Raw genomic sequence first — 15,375 nt, forward strand, 5'->3', positions numbered from 1 at the left:
CTCCCGGTGGGGAACGTCCACTGAAGTTGGTGAGCATTTTGACTGGGTGAAGACTGGGGAAAGAGTTATGAGGATGGCACTAAGGACGCAAGTGAAGCGGGAAAGGTGTCCTGGGAGAGGTGCTGGGCTCCCGGATGGCTGAACTCTTCCCTGTCTCTACCTGGCATCAGAGCCTGGAGAGGAGGGAGGGATCTGACACTGGACACTCCTTTCCTTCCCTGACTCAAGTGCGTTTTCCCTTGCGGATGGAGGGACTCGGAAGTAGGTGAAACGAGATGACCTTTTTCTGATCATTCCCGGAGAGGATCACTTGTGATCGCTCTGTTCTCTTTTGAGGGAAATTTTATAACTCGCAAGGTTTCGGGTCTGCCGGACAGGTCCCGAGGCTGAGCCCCGGAATGCCCTAGCAATCAACGAACCAATCAACGGTATTTACCGAGTGCTTATCGTCCACCGACACCGTATGAAGCGTCGTGGCGACGTGGCGGGGCACCGGTCCGGAAGACCGAGGACCTGGGTTCAAGTCCAAGCTGTGCCACTAACCTGTAGTGTGACTGTGGGCAAGTCGCTTAACTTCTCTGTACAACAGTTTTCCCATCCGTAAAATGGGGATAACAACACCTGCCTTCTCTCCCTACCTCACAGGGTTGTTGTGAGGGCTGAAATGAACTACTTAATGTGAGAGTGCTTTGGCAATAAAAGCTCTAGAGAAAACCAAGACCCTCTAGATCGTAAGCTCATGGTGAGCAGGGAATGAGTCTGTTCTGTTGTACTCTCCCAAGCACTTAGTACAGTGTTCTGCACACAGTAAGTGCTCAGTGAATGCGATCGATTGATACAATACAATGGAGTTGATAGACACGGTCCCTGTGCACGAGGAGCTTGGTAATAATGATAATGGTATTTGTTAAACACTTACTATGGGCCAAGCACTGTTCTAAGTGCTGGGGTAGATGCAAGGCAATCACGTTGTCCCAGGTGGGGCTCACCGTCTTAATCCCCATTTTCCAGATGAGGCACAGAGAAGTGAAGTGACTTGCCCAAAGTCACACAGCTAATAAATGGTGGAGCCGGGATTAGAACCCACGACCTCTGACTCCCAAGCCCGTGCTCTTGCCGCTAAGCCGCGCTGCTTTTCTGGATGGTGCTTTGATTACCAAAGGGCGTTACATTAATTTAGTCATTTACTCTTCGCAACACCCCTGCGAGGTAGGGTCCAGGTATTATTACCCCCAATTTACAGATGGGGAAACTCAGGCACGGGCAGGTTAAGCGACTTGCCCAAAGCCACGCAGCGATCGGGTGTCAGAGCGGGGGACTCGAACCCGGGACCTCCAGCTTTCAGGCCCGCGGCCCTTCCGCGGCACCGCTCTGCCTCCCCAAACTCAAAGGAGAGACAGACATTAAAATATGCACATAAGCACTGCGGGGCTGGGGGGGGGAGGGGTGGATATCAGAATGCTTAAGAGGAATAGACCCAGGTGCAGACGTGATGCAGAAGGGAGGGGGATAAGACAAGGAAGCGAGGGCTTAATGGGGGAAGGTCTCTTGGAGGGGATGCGATTTTAGTAGGGCTTAGAAGACGGAGAAAGCGGTGGTCTGGTGGAATAAAGCAATGAAAGACTGGATTTCTAAATGTGGGTGCGTGGGCACGCGTGCATAGAAGGCGCCTGAGCTCAGAACCCATGTAAAGTGAGCTTCAGATACTCTTGGTTCTGGGTGAACGCCTTAATCAACAGTATTTATTGAGCACCCACCGAGAGCCCTGTAGTAAGCACTTGGAGGTGCGGTAGAATTAGTACCCATGATCCCTGCCCTCGAGAAGTTTACAGTCTAGGAGGGTAGATAGGAACTAAAATTGCAGATAGGAGGAAATAGATGTATAAGGAATGTAGACGTGCTATGGGGGGTTAGCGAGTAACGACAAATTTGCTAACGTGGGCATTGGAGGATGTAAAACAGGAAGATTAGAAATCGATCGGGGAAGGCCTTCCCTCCTGGAGAAGATATAACTGCAGATGGGGTTTGAAGATGGGGAGAGGTAAGGGTTAGTGGGTACCGACGGGGAGAGGGTTCCAGGCAGGGTAGAGATCATCACGAACAAGAGGTCGGCGGTGGGAGAGATGAGAACGTAGCACAGCGAGTAGGTTAGATGGGAGTCAGGAAAAGTACGAGCCGTGGCGTAATATGAGAAGAGAGTGGATGAGAAGGGATAAAGATGATGGAGTGCTTTAAAGCCGACGGGAGTAGTTTCTGCTTGACGTGAAGGGGACTGGGAAATCGCCGAAGGTTTCTGAGGAGCAGAGAGGCCTATGTCGAATGCCTTTTCAGAAAAATGATCCGGGTAGCGGAGTGAAGTGTGGAACGGAGAGGGAGAAGCTGGAGGTAGGGAGGTTTGCGAGGAAGCTGACGCGGTAGTCAAGTTGGGTTATGGCAAGTGCTTGGACCAGTGAGGCGGCGGTTTGGATGGCGAGGAAGTGGTGGATTCTGGAGATGTTGTAGGGGAAGAACAGACAGATTTTGGTGACAGACCAAATATGGGGATGAAAAAGAGGAGCGAAGAATAATGCTGTTGTGGGCAGGGAACGTGCTTACCGCCTCCGTTCTATTTTACTCCCCCAAGCACCTTATACAGTGCTCTGCACATAGTAAGCACTCAATAAATGCCGTCGATGACGATGATAATGCCAAAGTTGTGATCCTGAGAGTCAGAGGATGGTGGTGGTGTCAACTGATGGGAAAGTTAGATGAAAGGAAGATGGGGAATTCAGTTTCACACATATTGAGCTTGAGGCTCTGGCAGGCCACTCATGAGGACGTCCTGGAGGCAGGAGGAAATGTGAGGTTGCAGAAGAGGAGAGGGATCAGGACTAGGGAGGTAGATCTGAGAGTCATTTGGATAGAGGTGATCGTTGAAGCTGTGGGAGTGGATGAGTTCCTTAAGAGATTGGGTGTGAATTGGGAAAAGAAGGGGACCTAGAACAGAGCACTTAGAGACCAACACTGTTAGGGGGTGGGAGGCAGAGGAGGAGCCAGCAAGGGAGACCAAGAAAGACATAACTGTGTCAGGAAAAACCAAGATTGGAAAACGTTTCTGGAAGAAGGGAGTCGCTGGCCAGGGTCCAAATAGCTCTATCCGGAAGACTGGGAAAACGTTCGCGACGCCAGGGCGGAGCTTCCGGTGGCGAGACGCCCTAGGGATGCCTCTATGACTTCACTTGGCGGCCGGTAGTTGGAAAACTGAAGCCTAGTCTGCGGGCCCCTGGGTATTTGCTGGATTTTTCCCTCGGGAGAATGTTCCAGAACCGGGCACAAGCAGATTTTTCTAGACTGATCTTGAAAGCTGAGGGTTAATGCTTTAGACTGAAAAGATTCCGGTTGGCATTGATTTGGTCTTTGCAGGGATTCGATGTATTGGTTTAGTGGAACCGCCGATGTTTTCAGTATGAGTCTTCCTTTAGGAATTTGGAAGAGATTTCTATCTCTGTTGTTTGGTAGGGAATTTTGAGGTTTTGCAGTTGCTCTGCCAATTATATCTATTTTTGTTTATTATCAATGATAGTACTACTACTAATAATAATTACGATATTTGTTAAGCGCTTACTATGTGCCGAGCACCGTCGTAAGCGCCGGAGTAGATACAAGGTAATCAGGTTGTCCTTCTCGGGGCTCACAGTCTCAATCCCCATTTTACGATGAGGTCGCTGAGGCGGAGAGTCACACAACAGACACGGGACAGAGCCGGGATTAGAACCCACGACCTCCGACTCCCGAGCCCATGCTCTTGCCACTAGGCCATGCTGCTTCTCTTTTAGTCCTTCGGCTCTTCAAGGGGACCCTTTTCCATGATAGGAGCAGAGCATGATCTCTGGCTTTGGAAATCTGCTTAACCGTTTACTCCCATCATTTTTCTCTTCAGCACTATTCATCACCTACGGCTATTTTACAGTTGGAAAAACTGCAGCAGTGAGAGGTTAAGTAGCAATAGCACTTATTGAATGCCCGCTCGACGCCCCCGCGCTGTACCAGGTGGTTGGGGAGGATAAAACCAGTTCGTTCGCTCAGTCGTATTTATCGGGCGCTTACTGCATGCAAAGCACTGAACTGGGGAGAGAACGATATAGACTGAACAGACACATTCGCTGCCCCCGACGAGCTTACAGTCTAGAGGGGGAGACAGACATTGGTATAAATAAACTATGGATATGTACATAAGTGCGGTGGGGCTGCAGAGGAGGGGGATGAAAAAAGGGCGGTGCATGCAACAAATTCCCTGCCCACGAGGAGTTACACCCCAGTAGGGGAGACAGCCATAGAAGTAAGGTCACAGAGCAAGTTCACGACTGAGCTAGGACTAAAATCCCTTCCGTTCAATTCCCGGTCCAGGGTGCCAACTGGTAAACCACCTAACTCTGCTACAACCGTGAGCCTTTAGGGAGCCCAGAGAGAAAAGTGCTCGGTCAATATAAAATAGTATCATTGCAACCATAATGTGCCCCGATTATTCTCTCCCCCACCAGACTAGGTATTGCTTTCTTCCCACGATCACCCTTGGAGTTCCGTATCTGAGATGATGATGATGATGATGATAAAGATTGTGGTATTTGTTAAGCGCTTACTATGTGCTAGGCACTGTACTAAGCGCTGGGGTGGATACAAGCAAATCAGGTTGGACACAGTCCCTGGCCCACGTGGGCCTCCCAGTCCCAATCCCTATTTTACAGATGAGGGAACTGAGGCCCAGAGAAGTGAAGTGGCTCGCCCAGGGTCACGCAGCAGACAAGTGGGGGAGCCGGAATTAGAACCCATGACCTTCTGACTCCCAGGCCCGTGCTCTAGCTGCTTCTTAGGAAGGGAGTTGGGGCTTCTAACACGATTCATTGATGACGACATTCCTATCTCGCAGGGGGACTGTGAAGCTTGTACAACTGTAAAATGTGTAAAATGCTATAAGCACTCAGAATAGACCAAAGACAGCAAAATAGTAATCATTTTCCTCCAAACTTTTCTGCGTCTGAAAATATGCTGATCAAACCAGAACTCCTCAGTGAGTAGTCCATCCATTATTATTCAAAGTATCAGCCAACCCATTTCTATTTATGGAAAAATACAATTTCCTGGGTTTTTTTTTTTAACGTGCTCTTCTTCCTTATAGATTTGTCCCGTGTACCGCTGTTGCTCTGGGTCATCCCATTGTATTCATTCCTCGTATTTTCCTCTCCACTTTTCTCAGCCCCTCGCATCCCGTCTCCCGCTCCCAACCATTTTCCCTTCCCTTTAAAGTCATTCAAGCCTCACCGTGAAAACAAAATCTGAGTGGGGGCGGCTTTCCTCCCTGGTTCCCGTATTGAATTTTCCCGAACCTGCAACCTGAGCACAATTCGCCGTTTTCACCCCCGTAAGCCTGGAATATTCACCCAGGCGTAAATGGGTCCTGTAATTTGCTGACTGTTTTTAAAAAGAAAATGAGCCATTTCAGCTACAAGTGCTAATATTCTTTAGTGCGGTTTTGTGAGATTTTGATTTTAGCACAGGATAGTTTCATGTGTGTGTACGTGAGAGAGAGAGAGAGATTTACTGAGCTGTGGTGTGCCACATGTCTTTAAAATTACAGTGCCCATTTCCTGCTGAAATAATTTCTACAAAGAGTGGCTCCTATTACAGCAAGAGGAGCAGGGACGTCATGATTTATTATTATTTATGGTCCCAGAGCCTTGTTTATGCACGATGGGTTAGGTGCGCGGGATAGAAATGCCATTATGCAAATGACATTGAATGTCCTTACTGAGCCTAAATAATTTTTGTGTTGGACGATTAAACCTCATCTGTTATTGATATGGGCTGCAGTCGGGCTATTAAAGAGTCCCAACAGTACTTACTCCCAGTAATGGGAAAATTGAGAGGAAGAGGCTAAACAATTGCCTCAAGTGTGCTGTGATTGTCTGGTAGGAGTGGAACATAACAAACCCCCTGAATGGAAATCGTGTTTACTACTTAGGGATAAATAAAGAGGAAAGAACATGCAATAAATTACACTTTGTGATTTGAATCGGGGCACCAGAGAATTTGCATCCTTTCGATTTATTTATTTATTTATTTATATATTTTATTTATTTGGGGGCAAATACCAGAAGTCACCAGGAATGGTTCCTATACAGTATGCTGCTTGCTGAGGTGGGAGATGAGGGGGAGGGGTGGCGAGGGAGGGAGGAGGAGGAGGGAGCTGATCCAATCTTCTCAGAGAACAAGGGAGCTGCGTCGTCATTGCTTTCTTTCTTTTTTTTTTTTTTTTTGACACAGCTGTGCAGTCACATTTTGATCAGTGTTGATAGCTTATGAATTCCAAAATTGACAAAATTTACAGAAAAATGAGGATAATCCATCTTCCTTAGCAGGCTGTCAGGACCTGGCTATACTTCATAATCCTCAATTACAGATGCTATTTTCAGACATTTACATGCAGATATTAGAACAAAATGAAAATGAGAAACAAAGAGAGAATGGAAATGCAGCTATTTATATGTATAAAAGAAACACAACAGGTAAATTCGAGGCATTTAGATTGGATCTGGGGGTCCCTGTAGAAAGTCTGGGCGTGATTATATGCACATGTGGATTTCAGGATGAAAGAGTGAAATGTTGCATCTCACACCAGGCATGTAAATAATATAAAGGTTTGGGTCAAAAACAGGTCAGTTCTTCAGAAATATCTGAGTAAATCTGTTCATGGCAGGGTGCACTAAATAATTCCTACTGTTTTAGGGGGTCCCTGGGGATTACTACCGAGATAACTGGATTAGCACTGAAAATGAAGTGCAGCTGTTAAATTCAAAAATCTCTTACAAAAGGGAGATTTCATGCCACGGCATTCTCCATCCAGTACAAAGATGGTGCTGTTGAAATCAACTTCCCCTCCAAGGCTGATTAATAAAAGTGGGTGATTCTGGAGTGGGAGAGGCAAAACATCTCCATAACGGGGGAAGTGAGGGGGCTTCAGTCACGCTTGCTGTGGTGTTAAAAAGGCTTTGGTCAGCTGTGGAGTTGGTTGGGGGGGGGAGCGGGGCGGGGGGGGGGGCGGCATCCCATAGACTTCAAAACTGGGATTTGAATAATAAAAGTAATTGGAGTGGTGGAGGGGAAAGGCATTTTGTTATATAGATCAAAAGATCCCTACTCAGTTCCAATTCAGAGGGAGGGAGGAAGGGAGAGAGGTGGTTATAGAAATGAAAATGCTTTTCCCATAAACGTTTAGACCGAGCGAGCGGCCCTGCTGGCATGGACCGAGGTTTCGGAGAAATGGAAGCTATTTAATTAGAGTCATCTCGGATTAAACTCCTCAAACCGTGTTGAATGCTACGGATTTTCCCCCTCTGCGAGCCGGACGAAGGATAACAGGGGAAGGCCTGCCCGAGGCTTGTCATCCTCTCTTTATTAGTGAACTTTGATTTTATTTGGAAAAACGATCTCTTTCGAGGAAATAAAAATGAAGATGCAGGACGGTATCTGCGGGCCAGCCCAAGGTGACTGGGCAGAGTGTCTGCTAAACCGAAAGAGGCAGGAAAGGTCTTGACTGTAATTTTAGATAAGGTGAAACTTGACTGAGCCCTGGGCTTTCCTTTTACTCTCGAGGGTTTATTTATACACGAGAGAAGTGTTTCCTCCAGCAGTTTCAAGCCACTCTGTCTTTGTTTGCCAAGTACGGAAGAACTTTTCCACCGTTGGTAGTTGTGTGGCTGGTGGAACAATTGTGTCACTTGGTTTAGCCTGGTCCTGTACCCCCGGGGGAGAGGATGAAGGAAAAAAATCCAGTGACTTAATTTTCACCCCCCGGGCACTTCCGTTCCCCCTCTCTCTCTCTCTCACACACGAAGAGGTCCCTATCGCTGTCAAGATATGAGCATGGAGGGAGACGGGCGACTAAGTTTTCGCTGCCTATTTATGAGTCTCCTGATAATCGGGACAACCTCGCCTGATGCTTGCGAAAGGAAAATTCCCACCCGCTCCCTCCGGGTTTGCGTATGGCTATTGATGTTTCTCTGCAAGAAATGTTCAGTGCTCTGAAAATTATTATTATTATTATTGTTGTTATTTGTTAAGCGCTCACTATTGCCAGGCACCGTGCTAAGCGCTGGGGTGGATACAAGCACATCAGGTTGGACACAGTCCCTGTCCCACGAGGGGCTCACAGTGATACTCTTCAGAAAATGAAAAAGCTCGACAAGCGCCTGCCTCGAGGAAAGCGTGCTGGTTGGGCGAGAGAAGACGAAACGTAAATTAACAGCCAAAAGTGAACACGTAATGGATTCATATAGATTTCTGTAGACGTGTCTCTATAACTGTACGGGGCCTATGGAAATACTCATAGGGGTGAGGTGGTTGTTTTTCCATATGGGCCATGTAGTTTCCCAGTCTTCTTTGGTCTCTGATCTTGGACATCTCTGGCCACGCTTGAGCCACGTACCGATGGCTGACATACCGTACAGCACACGGTAAAAAGGCCAAACGAGCAGTAACCGTGCATACCTCCGGCCTTGGATTTTTTTTCATTTCGTATGTCATTCATGACTCCCTGCTGTGATCCCACCTAGAGTTCCACATATCCGTTACACAAAGAAAAGGAAGAGAAGGCATTCGTCACTGTGGAGACAGTGAGGGCCTAGGAATATTTTCCTTGTTACTGGACTTGAACATTTGGAATGGCAGTAGGAGCAGAGTGATGCGTTCCATATCTAAGGAAATCTGGGAAGAGGAGACCGAAAAAAGCTATCTAACTTGTTTCGGTTTTAGATATAAAATTAAAATCTTAAAATCTTCTTTGACTGGCCTGGCAATTAATTGCCTTTTCCTTCCAAGCCACAGACAGAAAGCACCGTCAGTGCTAGACGTTCCCGGTGTATCGATCCCCCGAAGGCGGAATTGCCATTTTGAACTAAATTTAGCCAAGGTTTATTTAGGAAGTCTTGCACAGAAGCCCAAGTACAACAGGGATCTCTGGCAGTCCCAGTTGAATGGAAATCTCTGGAGGTCAGTTGAGCTTTATGTTTCATGATCCTGAAATCATTGCTCTTCCCCCCGCCCCAAACAAAAATAATTCCCAGGGCTGTTGGTCTGTGGGTCTGAGCCTGGGAGGGGAGGCGAAGGAGTAGCATGATTTCTTTCAGTAATATTGGTTCTAGCGGCCAGAGCTCGGAAACTTGGAATATACGTTTGGGATTAGGACAGTTTTAGAAGCGGGCAGTTCAGTAGCTGAAGGCGAGAAACACACTCTGAACAGGAGAACAGCGTAGAAGAGAGGTTACTTTGAAAACAGTTAAATCTTACAAATAAATAAGCTATTTGTCCTTTGAAAAAACACGTTAGAACCCTTTACCTCTCAGAATAAGCCCAGCAGCGGTGGCCGGGGCAACGTGACTTCTTAAAAAAAAAAATCCTACCTCCATTTACCTTTTGTTTTTGTTTTTTGCGCTCCTGTTGTTGAAATTGACAATTATTGAGCACCTGTCATGTTTTTCACACCCCCTGTTCCTGTGCTTCATTCCAGCCCCAACCCCCCCTTAATACATCTTAAGAGAATAATGTTTTTTAGTTGTATAGACTTTGTTTCCAAGGAGCCCAAGGGTCTACCCCATTTCGTATCATTTCTGTGGGAAAGGTGTGTGTGTGTGTGTGTGTGTGTGTTGCAGTGGTAACAATATTAAGTATTTACTGTGTCCAGAGCAGCTGGAATTAGACCGGATTCCTGGCACTCATGGGGCTCACAATTTGTCCATTGTATTCAAAGATGATGCCACTGATGATGAAGGTTTACCTGTGGATGGAGAATGTTGAAAATTCTAACCATATTGTGTGTTGTTAATACTAGCGACTATTAAGCATTTACTATGTGTCCAGCAGTGTTCTAAGCACTGGGGTAGATACAAGTTAATCAAGTCAGACACAGTCCTTCTCCCACACGGGGCTCACAGTGTGCTGTTTGTTGGGCCTGGTGAAGTTTGTTTTTGCCTTTTTCTCATAATCCCACACGATAGTTTTCATCCCACAACATAAAAAGATTAAGAGTCTTTTCTTGGGCCCTTAGGTCCCACAGTGAGCCAGGTGCGGAAAAGGACATATGCCCTATAGATAGATCTTATAAGTTGGGTCAGGGTAATAATAATTGATAATAACAATATCATCATGATAATTATGATATTTGTTAAGCGCTTACTACGTGTCAAGCACTATTCTAAATGCTGGGTAGATAAAAGGTAATCAGGTCGGACGCCGCCCCTGTCCCGCATGGGGATCAAAATCTCAATTGGAGGGAAAGGGATTCAGTCCCTCTTTTACAGATGAGGTAACTGAGGCCCAGAGAAGTTGCGACTTGCCCAAGGTCACACAGCAGGGAAGTGGCAGGGCTGGGATTAGAACCCAGGTCCTCTGACTTCCAGGCCTGTGCTCTTTTCACTAGGCCACAGCGGGTAGTAAATAGCAGGCTATATTGCCCCTCCTTGAAGGAAATGCAATTGATTTGGTCCTTTCTTCTTTTGGGGATTTGGGACCTCGAATTGCCGTTGTGGAAGGGGTAGAAGGTGAGTTTGGATAGGTAGTCACAGATAGAAATATGTACCCCGCATTATACTTGGTACTTAGAAGCCAAGGTTGTGGCTGGAAAGCAGATTTTTCAATCAACATAAATAGTCCTTGAATTTTCACTGGTCCTTGGACGACCCTTTCCCCTCTGAAACTGGGTGAGTTGCATATATTTTGGACAAGAAAATCTTTGTTTTAAAGGGATAAAAATGGATTGGCTTTTTCACTTCAGTTTCCCTCATTCTTCTTTCTTCTGGGTAAGACGTAAATATACCTCAAATTATACATTTGATTTTTGGACTGGTCCCCTGATTGCCTCTCATCTGGAGAGGCAGGAAAAGTTGTTATTATAGTAATAATTATTAGTAGTAGTAATAATACATTTTTGAGTGAATACCCTGCGCCGAGCTCCCGGCGCTAGGGAAAGATACAAGGACGTTGACTCCAGCGGGGTCTCTGGCCCAGTCTACCAACAGGGGAAATGATGAAAGACACACAGGAAAAAAAAAACCCCAAAGCAAACCACTGGATTCATACAGCACAAGCAACCGAAGAACAACAGTGAAAGGTGAAGTACATTACTGCGAAAGGGAGAATTTCCAGGTTTCTCACAGCTCTAGTCGAACCGTCATAGGTCTGCCAGCACTCTAAAGGAGCGGCATGGCCTCGAGGATAGAGCGTGTACCTGGGAGTCAGCAGGTCAAGGGTTCTAATCCCGGCTCTGCCCCTTGTCTGCTGTGTGACCTTGGGCAAGTCCCTTCACTTCTCTCTACCTCAGTTACCTCATCTGTAAAATGGGGATTTAGACCGTGAGCCCCGATGCGGGACAGGGACCGTGTCCAACCTGATTTGCTTGTCTCCACCCCAGCGCTTAGTACAGTGCCTGGAACAGAGTAAGCACTTAATAGATACCAATACTATTGTTGTTATTTTTTCCCAGCCTGCTCCTTTGGGACAGGTCTTCACCTGGCAGTGGCATCCCGGGAAGGGGCAGGGTGGTTCGGGAGAGCCAGTGCCATTTAGTGGACCCCCAGGGCTCCAATGGAGGGGAAGCCTCGGGCTGTATGATTACCACCCTACTTCGTACTCCGTGCGGCCCTACCGCACCCCGGTGATGCCTGGGGAGGCATCATTCCAACACCCATTTACATTCCTTCCCTATCCTCCTCTCACCCCCAACAATATCTAAATGGAGCTCTGAATGGACCAGGGAACAAAATCATAGTTATAAGCTCCTCGAGGGCAGGGTCGATATCTTCTTCCGTGGTCCTCTCCCAAGTGTTTAGTAGACAGTGCTCTGCCCAAAGTTGGTGCTCAGTAAATGCTACCGATTGAATAAGGTTTATCCAGATATCCCTGTGAATCTATTCTCAGGAGCCCCATCGGTCTCCCTGATCTGATTTTGGCATAAAATCCGAATAAAATTAGGCACAATGAAAGGAAAGTGATTTGGTGTGTTGTGACAGGTGAAGAGCCCACAGACCCGTTGTTTAAGGTTGTTCCGTAAAATCAATCAATCAGTCGGATAAAATGAGGCCCATCCTCTTCCCCTCACCCCGCCAGACGGATATTTGAATCTCAGATGTCGGAGCCGGAGCATTTAAAGCCAATCCTTTGCCGGCACAGGTAATTGAGGTTAGACACCTTGCCTGATGTAGTTTAACACAAACATTGCCCATTGCTATTTCCTTTGGTAGTTATCCCAGATGGAGCTAGTATGTCAATTTGAAAAAAAACCTGGCCCAGCAACAGAAGGAAAAACGGCATCGACTGTGATGGGCGTTTCCCATTTCACTTCAAAAGCCTTAAAGTATCCGGGAAAATATCAGGCCAATACCTGCGGTGCAGTAGGCGAGTCCTGGACCGAGCTCTCTCTCTCTCTCTCCTCTCCCTTTGGCATCTCAGAGATTACATCTACCCCGTTTTGTAGTGGATGCATGGAAAATCAGCCAAGGTCGTGACTCCTAGTAGAATATGAGACCAAAGAAGAGAGATCCTGGCTGGGGAAACTAAATTGGTAGCTGTGCCAAACTCATCGATCGGATAATGGTCACGGTTGCCATTTGTTGACTTTGTTCCGATGGTAATAATAATGATGATAATGTTGGTATTTGTTAAGCGCTTACTATGTGCCGAGCACTGTTCTAAGCGCTGGGGTAGACACAGGGGAATTAGGTTGTCCCACGTGGGGCTCACAGTCTTAATCCCCATTTTACAGATGAGGGAACTGAGGCACAGAGAAGTTAAGTGACTTGCCCACAGTCACACAGCCGACAAGTGGCAGAGCTGGGTACAACTTGGCTCAGTATCTCCCCAGGCCAAAACTGAAGCAACATTTTATTCCCCACCCTTCTCTATCCGTCCCTGGAAATACATTAGGAACAAGGAAGGTCTGGAGGCTTTATCCTCTCCTCTTCTTCCTCTTTGTCTTTGGTATTTCTCCACTGTCTCTCATCAGTTTTTTTCCCCTCTCTCCATGCACTCCTTCTGTCTGCTTCACCGAGCTCCTAGGATGGGCGTGGCTGAAAACAAAGGAAACACTTTCAAGTAGCTAGTGGTTCGTTATATCCCCAAACTACAGTACTTGGTGTCAGTAGAAATGGACACCGCCAGGGTAGAGAGGTCTTAGTGGTATTTCCCATCTGTTTCTCCACCTTGAAGAGTGAACGGGTGGAGGAATCGTCCTGTTTTGGGAACCAGAAAGTGCAGAATGGCAGCTGTAGTGAAATCAGGTGTTCGTTTTTATACTCCGAAGTATAGCAGTGACCCAAGGTGAGCGGGGGCTTCCGGAAATGGTGGAGGCATTTCCTTGCCTCCAAGCTGGGGAGTCCTTTATAAGAGCTCCAAGAAAGCTAACGATAATCTAACGCCACTTATCCGTGGGAAGTTCTCCTAACCCAAACCTAATCTGCGCCGACTATAAGCCGCTCCCTATAGTTCTGTTTGCCCCGACTTCTTGTACGTGCTGCTCAGAACACCTTCCCCATCCCGGGTGACTGGAGGCTGCAGAGTGAAGTCATTTTTTCCTCTTTGGCATATTGCCTCAGAAAAGGAGGATAATAATCTAGCATAACTAAGATAACCCACGTTCACCAGAAGGAGGGTGAACTGCCCTCTTTCTGTGAGATGATGATAATGATAATAATGGTGTTGGTTAAAAGCGCTTGCTGTGTGCCAAGCACTGTTCTACGCGCTGGGGCAGAGACGAGGTCATCAGGTTGTCCCACGAGGGGCTCCCAGTCTTGATCCCCATTTTCCAGATGAGGTAACTGAGGCACAGAGAAGTGACGTGACCTGTCCGAGGTCACACGGCTACTAACTAGGTGGCGGAGCCGGGATCGGAACCCCCGACCTCTGACTCCCAAGCCCGAGCTCCTTCCACCGAGCCACGATGACATCGCGTGGGCCTGGTCCCTTAGATAACTTGCTTCAGAGGGAGTTGCTCAGGAGGTCTAAGTGGAAAGATACCCAGGCGGCCCACACAGATGGGCCTTTGCCCCTGGCTTCCTCGTCTGCAAAAACAGACCACGTGGCTGTTGCTTGAGCTAAGGTTGGGGGCTGGGAGCATGTCTCAGAAGAGAGAGGCGGAAGAAGCAAGGGACCAGAGAGAGAGAAACCCCCACATTGTAGTTAAAGCAGCTTTTTTTCTTCTCACTGCTCTCCCTTTATATATTCTTCTCCTTCTCACATTTCTGTGTTTTTTTTCTCCTTCATGCTATGGCAGTGGTGCTCCATGCTGATGAGACAATACTTGGTGCAACCCCAGGCAGTCATTTTTCAGGTAATTTCTTAGGGTACCAAACACCCGGGACACGCTTTTTCGGGTATCAAGCTGGTCGGATTTCCCCATCACGCAGGGGTGCTTGAATGATACCTGGGGAGATTGGGTATTTCTTCCCTTGGTCACAGGGCAGAGGCTCGAGTCCGATGTCGGGTCCGGGAGAATACTCAATCGGTGAACCTGGTGGGCTACCAACTGACTCTCCCTCCCTTCCTTTCCCTCCCCTTCTCCTCTCCCCCAAGCATGGAAACTATAGGTAAGGTCGTAACGGCAAATCGGGGATTGTCACAGACACGGCCGAGATCATTCCGGTTAGACCTTTGGTAGGCGTTCCAAAAAACACCAAGTGGAAGGATAATATTGGTCTTGTAGATGAAGGGGGAGGAAGGCCTAAAAATCGTGAGGAGTTGACTGAAATTCTCTGAGCTTCGGGATGGGATGGAAGGTGGGGGCAAGTGTACGAGACTGGGAGCTGGACCTCGAGATGATGGCTGAATCACCTAAGGCTTTGCCTTACGGAAAATATGAAACGCAGAAGTGAATTTGGGGGCGGCGGGGTGGGGGGGGGGGGCGGCGGGGGGGTGGATTGGATCTGGATGGTACAGGGAGAACGGAACTGTGCCGAGGACTTCATTCATGCACGTGCCTGAGTATGGGAGCGCTGGAGTGTGTGTGGATGTGGATGTGAGCGTCCTATTCTACGTGTGTTTGGCATTTGAACTTTCAAAGTGAATAGAATGTAAGAAAACTGCTGCTGTGACAGAAGACAAGAAGCCCATTCTTTGAATTCCCATTCGGCTTCAAGACCCTTGGCTAGAACCATGCTAGCCTCGCTTCCTGAAGCACACCAAACATATGCATTCTGTACCTTTTTGTTGACACATCTGCAAGAACTGCAATAACTGCCAAACTAAAGCTTCCCGCAGGGGGACTGTTCATCTCACTGTTGCCATCTTGAACTCTGGGCCTGCGATACATTTCAGTCTTCAACAAGACGCGTTGCCAGCAAACGGACACTCTGA

At 47.5% G+C, this 15,375-nt stretch overlaps 1 protein-coding gene across 2 annotated transcripts in view; it reads left to right on the top strand.

Moving 5' to 3' along the window:
* The window catches only part of PAX5 (paired box 5), a 251,331-nt gene that overhangs the window by 107,890 nt on the left and 128,066 nt on the right, over nucleotides 1–15,375 (top strand). The window contains exon 7 of one of the 2 annotated variants that reach the window (XM_029056299.1): nucleotides 14,297–14,353. The exons of the other annotated variant lie outside the window; for it this stretch is intronic. Coding sequence (XP_028912132.1) covers nucleotides 14,297–14,353 — 57 coding nt within the window. The remainder of the gene's footprint in view (nucleotides 1–14,296; nucleotides 14,354–15,375) is intronic. 2 annotated transcript variants of the gene reach the window in all.

Source organism: Ornithorhynchus anatinus, chromosome X5 (assembly GCF_004115215.2).
Source record: "Ornithorhynchus anatinus isolate Pmale09 chromosome X5, mOrnAna1.pri.v4, whole genome shotgun sequence".
Taxonomy (NCBI): domain Eukaryota; kingdom Metazoa; phylum Chordata; class Mammalia; order Monotremata; family Ornithorhynchidae; genus Ornithorhynchus; species Ornithorhynchus anatinus.